The sequence below is a fragment of the Clupea harengus genome, chromosome 12 (genome assembly GCF_900700415.2).
Source record: "Clupea harengus chromosome 12, Ch_v2.0.2, whole genome shotgun sequence".
Classification (NCBI taxonomy): domain Eukaryota; kingdom Metazoa; phylum Chordata; class Actinopteri; order Clupeiformes; family Clupeidae; genus Clupea; species Clupea harengus.
The window spans coordinates 23,215,969-23,224,430 of record NC_045163.1 but is presented as its reverse complement, the minus strand read 5'-3'; the positions used below and the strand labels follow the sequence as shown (position 1 = coordinate 23,224,430).

The 8,462-nt window shown below is 43.1% G+C and overlaps 1 protein-coding gene across 6 annotated transcripts in view; it reads left to right on the top strand.

Moving 5' to 3' along the window:
* ncs1a (neuronal calcium sensor 1a) overlaps nucleotides 1–8,219 on the top strand; it is a 20,057-nt gene extending 11,838 nt beyond the window's left edge. For 4 of the 6 annotated variants that reach the window (XM_031577362.2, XM_042709379.1, XM_042709381.1 and 1 more), the window contains 8 exons: nucleotides 406–430; nucleotides 3,408–3,437; nucleotides 3,857–3,995; nucleotides 5,069–5,147; nucleotides 5,532–5,620; nucleotides 5,894–5,971; nucleotides 6,578–6,678; nucleotides 7,192–8,219. In XM_031577362.2, the coding sequence (XP_031433222.1) occupies nucleotides 406–430; nucleotides 3,408–3,437; nucleotides 3,857–3,995; nucleotides 5,069–5,147; nucleotides 5,532–5,620; nucleotides 5,894–5,971; nucleotides 6,578–6,676 (539 nt within the window). In that variant the 3' untranslated portion in view covers nucleotides 6,677–6,678; nucleotides 7,192–8,219. Of the gene's footprint in view, nucleotides 1–405; nucleotides 431–3,407; nucleotides 3,438–3,856; nucleotides 3,996–5,068; nucleotides 5,148–5,531; nucleotides 5,621–5,893; nucleotides 5,972–6,577; nucleotides 6,699–7,191 lie in introns of all 6 variants that reach the window. The other 2 variants (XM_031577361.2, XM_042709382.1) reach the window with 2 other exon arrangements.
* Nucleotides 8,220–8,462: the final 243 nt, after the last annotated feature.

The following is an 8,462-nucleotide window of genomic DNA, read 5'->3' as shown; positions in this document are numbered from 1 at the left end:
ATGAACACAAACTCCTCACTGTACTGCACTTTAGTGCTGATGTGGAAGAGACAACACTCTCTGCAATATGTGTCTGCCGGTCCTTAAAGTAGTCGTCTGAGAGAGCAACAAACTCCTCACTGTACTCCACTTTAGTGCTGTGTAAGAGAGGACGCTCTTCTTGAAGTGGTGAGGAACGACAGGCTTGATGTTCAGACTGAAGTATGTTTAGTGTTTGGCTTATCTGTACCAGACAGATTTTCCCTCTGCTTGCAAAACTGTCTCTCTGTCTGTGTCTTTTTTAGAAGTAGTGATTCCACTGGTCTGAGTTCAGATCTGATCTGTAAGGAATTGTTGCCCAGTCAGTGTTTGTTTTGCTGTCTGCACTCATCTCAAATTGGCTCTTTTTCCTCTGTCTCTCCACAGTTACAGAAAAGGAAGTGCAGCAGTGGTAAGTGCTTTCCTTCCTTTCATCTGTCCATCCATCCATCCATCCTTCTTCTCTCTCTCTCTCTCTCTCTCTCTCCTTTCTGTTCTCATTAGCTCCATGTGTGTTATTTGAGTAGACAGGGCACTTTATTCTGCCATTAAAAACCCTGACAGCAATGCCTTTTCCAGAGACTGACTGCCTCACAGTAGCCTATGCTTCAGAAAGGCATTGTTATTCACCTCTGCTTCAGTACATCCGTTTTAATCTCGGTTAACTGCATGCCTGCATATTGGGCCCACTGGGATTTTAATGCAGTTGAATGTTAATATGCCACTGATAATATGCCTCGAACAATAGAAGCCGAATTGCTTGGCTGAATTCCTTGGCTGATTCTTGCTTTGGTCAGTGAGAATACGAGAGTATTACAGGAAGGGGCTCAGTCTACCATTCGCTGTGCTACCCCTAGATCGTCGACAAACATAAACTAAACCGAATGTGTCCTCACTGGACACAGTGCTGGTGAGTAACGACTGATTCATGGGGTGGGGCAGAGGGGAGGGGAGGCTCTGATAACCTTAGTGCTCTCCACTGCTAACAGAGTCATAGGCTGGCTCTTTCACAACCCCCCATAGTCCTCTTGTGCCTCCCATTACTTTGTATACCGCCCCCCCTCACACACACACACACACCTCAGCACCCATAAGAGAGATGATACTCCACACCCTATTGCATTTAGCCGTAAACTGAAGATAACCCCCCTGACACTCAGCATGAGCTCCAACCCTAATTGTGTCACTCACACTAATATCACCCCGGTAATGGCACACCAGCCCGGCTAACTGAAGGCATTAGCCTGGTTGTCTGCGGTGCTATCTGAGGTCTCGGGGAGGGATGTTTTACGGCTCCAGCCTACGCGCTTTAGGGAATTAGCAGAGCTGCGCTACGCTCGACTCCCTCTGACCTTCCGTCCGCATCTCCGGGAGCGTCTGGCGGCTGGCGGAGATGAGGAGACTGGGCCGGGTCACGGCGGCAGGAAAGCCAAAGTCATCCTCCACCTCTTCTGTGTACGCAGCCACCGGCTGAACTTTGCTACGCACGAGAAAGAAAGTAAATGTGAGATTAAGGTATTGAGTGGGCTGCATATTGCCAAGCTCCTAAAATAGAAATGCAGATAGTGGAAAAAATGGTGAAGCCGTGAAATGACGCATTGGGAACTGAATCAAGCAAGAAAAGTTAATAACAGGCAATTCTAAGGTAAAGGTCTATTACATTGTGCTTTTTTCTTGCACAGGGTTCAAGTAGCCAAGTACAGCCTAGTAGGTAGCTTGACAGAACTCAGTTGTGCCTTCTGTGCATGAGCAAAGTAACCTTGTTATTACTAACAGGGGAGAAAGGTTTAATTTCTTTTTTTAGCTCAGCAGGGCACAGGGGCAGGCTTTCAGGTTGTGTTTTTGCAGGTTCAAGGCCAGTGTGAGTTATGCTGAGTTAATATGCTGGTGCCTCAGTGCAAAATAGTCCTAAAACAGTCAGAGATCCCAGCCTGCAAAACCCCACAGAGATTTCATAGCCTACCCCTTTCAAAGGCTTATAACGGAATATACTTTTTTATACTTCCGTTATTTTATTTATTTATTTATTTTTTAAATATAAAAATAAATAAATAAATAACGGAAGTATAAAAAAGCATATTCCAATGTCATAAAAACTATCAGCGTCTATATCCAAATATATTGTTACAACATGTTCTGTTCATTAAAGTAATCTCAACCATTTAGAAGACAGAATTTATAACCTGTTATATTGTTATTCAAACCATGTACATTTATGCATTAGGAGATGGTGTCTAATTTAGGTCCAGAAGGGTTTGAAGACAAACATATTGATTGGCTTTGAACATTTCTCATTAAGTTTTACACAGAAATCAACACAGATACCCCAAGGGCAGTTAACAAGGTTAGCTTGTCTGATGTAAGTTTAATCATCCGGAAAGGTGAACAGGGTACATTCTCTAGCTCTCCGAAGCCTGGTCCTAGTGAACGAGGTTAGCTTGTCTGATATAAGTTTAATCATCCGGAAAGGTGAACAGGGTACATTTTCTAGTTCTCTGGAGCCTGGTCCTCGTGCAGACACACCTGCATGCGTGCTCACACCCACAGAGAGAAGAGCACACACACACACACACACACACACACACACACACACACACACACACACACACACACACACACACACACACACACACACACTCACACCCACACCCACAGAGAGAGGAGCACACACATACACAAACATAAACCCATGAATGAACACAAACACGGAGAGAACACACACACACACACACACTGAGAACAAACACATACACACACACACACTGAGAACAAACACCGCTCACACACACACTGAGAACAAACACATACGCACACACATACACACACAACTACAGAGACACTGAGAACAGCCTTTTGTTGCAGATTCTGTTTTGCCTTCTGGAGTTGACAAGACTGCAGGGCTGTGTCCTTGTGTCACTTCGATAGATAGAAATGGATTTCTGCTCACCAGATACTGTGCCATTCCACCTGAGATATAATGCTCCTGAGCAGATACTGTGCCAGCATGTCCTGTCCTGGGTAAACAAACCATTAAGCCCAGAGCGGAGGCACCAGCGGTAGCATCCCAACCCTACACGGGTCCAAGTGCCCACGGGAGACCGGGTTGGACATGTTGTCATTTTGTTAACTCTGTCTATGACACGGTGGCAGGAGCGGTTTTTTAGTTTGTCTGTACTCTGATCGATGCTTGAGTTGCTTCCAGTCATGTATCAGGTCTGCTGGGTCTTGGTATTTGATATTCAAAGGACAGGAGATCCTAAATCCAGCAGGTTGCACAATGCCTGGGAGGCATTATGCATTTATATTAAAGTTTCAAAAATATTCACTTTTATGCTCAGGGTTTAGATCTAATCTGATCAAGTATTAGAGCATCTTTTTTTCATTTCAAGGATTCCAGTGAATCTCCAGAAGACTCTGAGGTAAAGTCTCTGTGGCTCTGGGGTCAAAGGTTACCCCTTCCTTGTGCTTGTCTTACATCTCTGTCCTGTCTTTTTTTTTTTCCCTGGCTACTTCCATGCTTATTTTGGTATCCCTGGCTTCATATTCACTCTAACCTCCTTCCTAATCGTGGTGGGAAATGGTTATTATCAGCTGGTGGATAATGTTCCCGGCTTTGAAAAAGTATAGTGAGTTAGAACAGCTTTGGTTGAAGTTGGCATGGATAGTAATTTAATTTTCCGGTTTTGATTACTGATGGCTTATGATACTGATACAGAGTGTTCGTGATATCTTTTTTTCTTCTCTGAATTTTTTTCTTTACTGACTTTTTAATTGTAGAGTTTTGAAGAGTTTTTAAAGGTCAAAAGTCTCTTCCTTCCTGGTGTCCACTCATGCGCAGGTATAAAGGCTTCATTAAGGACTGTCCCAGCGGACAGCTGGACTCCACGGGCTTTCAGAAGATCTACAAGCAGTTCTTCCCCTTCGGAGACCCCACCAAGTTTGCTTCCTTCGTCTTTAACGTGTTTGATGAGAATAAGGTAAGAGATCGCAGTGGAATTACAAGGTTTGCCTTTGAGGAGCAATTGTGTTGACTTTTTTGTGAGTCATTTGAAAGCCTATGTAGAGAGTATGCGATGTACTGCTTGTTGTAAGTGCATTTCTCACTCAAGGTTTTAGAATGTACTCCATTAAAGTAATCATGATGGGAGAATTAAAAAAAAAAACATTATAAAGCATTTCAACTTCACACATATAAAAACACAGCATGATTTCCATACCTCCAATATCGAAAATCGACTTGACCTACAATGACCTCAAGCACAGCACAATGGCCTGCTCATAGTCTCGTATCAGTTTCAAAGCTTAAAGAGAAGCGATGTTTTGGGCTTGAGGTGAAACTCATGTTAAGTAGGAACTAGAGGGACTACAGTCTCTGTGTACTGAGGGCTGGTATCAAATCAAACCCAGACAAACAAAACCCCAGGTCTGAGCTGCTGTGGCATCACTGTTTGAGCTGGGCTGGACTGGGTGCTGTTTGTGCTTGTTTGTACCAGCTGTTGTTTGTGGAGGAGATTAGGGCTGTTGTGTGCATCATGGGCACGGAGATAGAGGAGGCCCATTAACATGTCGTAGCAAATCACCCCTTCTCCCAGCTCTAGTCACATCTTCAGATGGTTCTCTCTCACCATTAGTATGCCATCACTAGACTCAGCAGCTGTCTTAAGAACTTCTCTCTGCAGTTAAGTTGGCATTCATTAACTACTTAAAGTCTCCTTTAGAGCATCACATTCATTCCTTGTAGTATGTAGGGTACCTTTAATGTTTTGACCCTGAGACGGTTTCATTGGGTTGCTCTATGAAGAGATGTCCTCATCTCTCTTGCTTCACTAACACAGCCCTGGGTCTCTGTATGCCGTGTCCTTCACGGTCAATTTGTGAAATGGGCTTTTCAGGCGGATGGCCTTCCGCGCTGTTTGCAGGGACACTATTGGGTCCGCAGAGCCATTAGATATACTCTGCCTTGGATTAGATGCACATTCATTTGGATGTATCTCGTGTTTCCCTCCTCTCTCATGTAAGTCTTTTCCTCTTCATCCTATTGTCTCGGTAGGATGGCCGCATCGAGTTCGCTGAATTCATCCAGGCCTTGTCAGTCACCTCCAGAGGGACGCTGGATGAAAAGCTCAGATGTAAGTCTTGTGACCTTCGACCCGTACCATCACATGACACAGTATGCATGGTTTGGTATTATCTCTGGCTTATATTTGCTTGTACACATATTCGATCATGTTGCCCTCCCACTCTCTTGTAGATGTTCTCCACTTAACATGTGTACTGAGTTCATACAAAATGCAGAAAACATGCACACACACACACACATACACACACATGCACACACACAGACTTACACTAGCACATATATGTAAATGGATATATACACACACACACATGCACATACATACAGTTTTATATGGCTGTAAGGATATCATTTAAATGACAATGAGTGTTGTCGGTTGCATAATGCACAAGACTGTTCCAATTTCCTAAGGCACCTGCATTTATTGTTGTTGTAGGGGCTTTTAAACTTTATGATCTTGACAACGATGGCTACATTACCCGGGATGAGATGCTGAACATTGTGGATGCCATTTACCAGATGGTGGTGAGTCATTTGTTTTGAGCCACAGCATGGCTGACTGCATAACGGCACGTGCCAGCAATGTCAGTTAGTGAGGAATCATGGGATGTGGATGCATTGTTCTGTTCTGTTGCGTTCTGATCTCCATTAGATAACTCATCTAGACGTTTGGGCTAAAGCATTGCCCATGCATGATGAGGCCTCCCCAGCTCTCCGTGTATCACTCTGTCTGTCACATGACTGCTCTGTTTCCTCATATTCCCCCGGTATTCCGGCATTCCGGCATTCCGACTGCAGGGAAACACAGTGGAGCTGCCTGAGGAGGAGAACACTCCTGAGAAGAGAGTGGATCGCATCTTCGCCAGTATGGACAAGGTATGCGCCTTGCTCTGCTACCACCTGCATGTGGTAAATATGTAACCCAGGTACAAGGTACACAAACAACATGGATCATATGAAGACGTAGTCTTACTGTAAGGAACAGTTTTTGTATTGTATTTCACATTGTATCTATATCCTCATTTCACCTAATCGCTCCTTCTTTACACTCTTCCCTCTCACATGAGCTGTGATTGTTTATGTAACTTCATTTCAGCAATCGCTCTCGCTAGCTTTTCACCCCGTTTCACTGACTGCAGTTGATTCCCCAACAGATCAGATTCTATAAAGATCACCTCAGCTTTTCCCTCAGCCGTTTGAGTGTTGGTGAAGAGGCAGGATATATCAAATAAAGTAGCCAGTTTTCTCCCAAACAGCTCATCCGCTTCAAACTGTGACCAAAATCTTCACTGACATGTGCCTCATCTCAATGACACATTCATTTTAGTTTAGTCATGATTTGTAAGCAGGGCTGCTAAAGTCCTTTATTAGTAAGCCTCTTGAAAAATGATCCGCTCTACTAGAGGTTGTTTATCTTTTTTAAAGAAAATAAGATGATATAAGCTTTTTTGCCTGTATTGATGGCCGATCCGCTGTCATCAGAATGCCGACGGGATGCTGACACTGCAGGAGTTCCAGGAGGGCTCCAAGGCTGACCCGTCCATCGTCCAGGCCCTGTCCCTCTACGACGGCCTGGTGTAGAGGTATCTGCTGAAGTGTCAGGGTTTGCCTCATCACAATCTACACTCTGTCTCAGCCTATCAAATGTAGAGCTTAAGACCTCTAAGAAAAGACCTGTGTAATCTCAGCTGTGGTATAAGTGTCTGTTCTGTGATATTACAATGTTGCCATCATTAGGCTGGGGGAATTTGGGTAGCTATCTATACACACTGTCTTTACTACCTTACTTTACTGTGTAAATTCAACATTAGCCTGTTGGGTAGATATCTACGTATACACAGTGTCTTTACTTCCTTACTTGATTGTGTGAATTCAGCATTAGCCTGTTGGGTAGCTATCTATACACAGTGTCTTTACTTCCTTACTTGATTGTGTAAATTCAACATTGGCCTGTTGGGTAGCTATCTATACACAGTGTCTTCACTTCCTTACTTGATTGTGTAAAATCAACATGGGCCTTTCCTAACCAAAGTAATCTCGATTCCGGTCACATGCTGCCTCATCTCAATACATTCCTTTTCTTGTCTACTGCTCAGGGGCCTGTAGATGTCTGCTGTGTCTCTGTTTTCGCTGAGACAGAGACTGTCTGTCCCTGCACCTGGTTGGACATGGAGTTGTGGACATGGACAATGTGAATGCTAGCAAGATCAAGGACATCTGGCTTCAATATCTCATTTTCATCGTTTGTTAAAAACAACACTCAAATGGACAAGTGTTTCCAGCTGTGCTGTGCTGCATCTCTATGTGACATTGGCCTTTGGAAGATGATGAAAATGATGAAGAAACACCTAAGGACAATTCCACAGGAGTCCTGCCCTTGAGAGTTGACCTGCCGCTGAAGCAGACGCTGAGGGACTACAAAGTAATTTCTTGATATCAGGACTCCAGGTGTTTTCAGTTGTAGTGTGAATTTATCTCTGGATTGCTGACGAAGGATACAGCCTCACACAAGACATGTAGTATACCACATTTAGCACGCACTTCATCAACTGACATGATCTGCAGAAAGTTAGATAAAACACTGAACAAATAGTTTAACTAATACATTTACTGGACTGTACAGATACATTTCATTTCACTGTAAGGCCATTGCCAATAGGAAGACTGGATTAACTCCAGTCTTCGAACACAACAATGTTTGTTCATGAATTCCATATATTTGTTGTGTCTTCTAATGTTCCTCCTGAACGAACTCTATGATGAAAACACTGAACTTGTTTGAAATTCCTTACTGCACAATCACAATGTTTGCTGTGAAAAGTATTATTTTTCTATTCAAAGCAGGCCTGTCATTGTAAAAGAGAAAGCTTTTGTGTATTATACCCAATATACCAAACTGTGTTTTTGACTGTTAATAGAGGTCTTTGTCACATGCACATTTTACTTTGCAAATGAGCCAAGTTATTACCTACATTTTGCCTTTGAACTGTACAGTGACAAAATGCTGGACTTACCCATTTATTTATTGTTATCGGGCAGCCAAGAATCAAGTGTTTCTCCACAGCACTAAATAAAACATGATGTATATATCCAACACGTATTAAAAGAAATGTAACACATTAAACAAGTCACTTGTCATATTTCCATGAAAAGATGCACAAACAGTAAGTGAGGTGTTGTCCCATGGAAATAGAATTCTAATGGGTTTTATTCATGTCACCATTTAGTAACAACAGGAGGTGAGCTGGCCCAGTAAATTCAGACCCAATTTAGACTTCCCATATTAACTACAGTGACTGTGTGTATATTTAGGACAGCTAAGAGACTGTTGTCTTTCTTTTTGATAAGACTGAAAGTGATTGTTCTG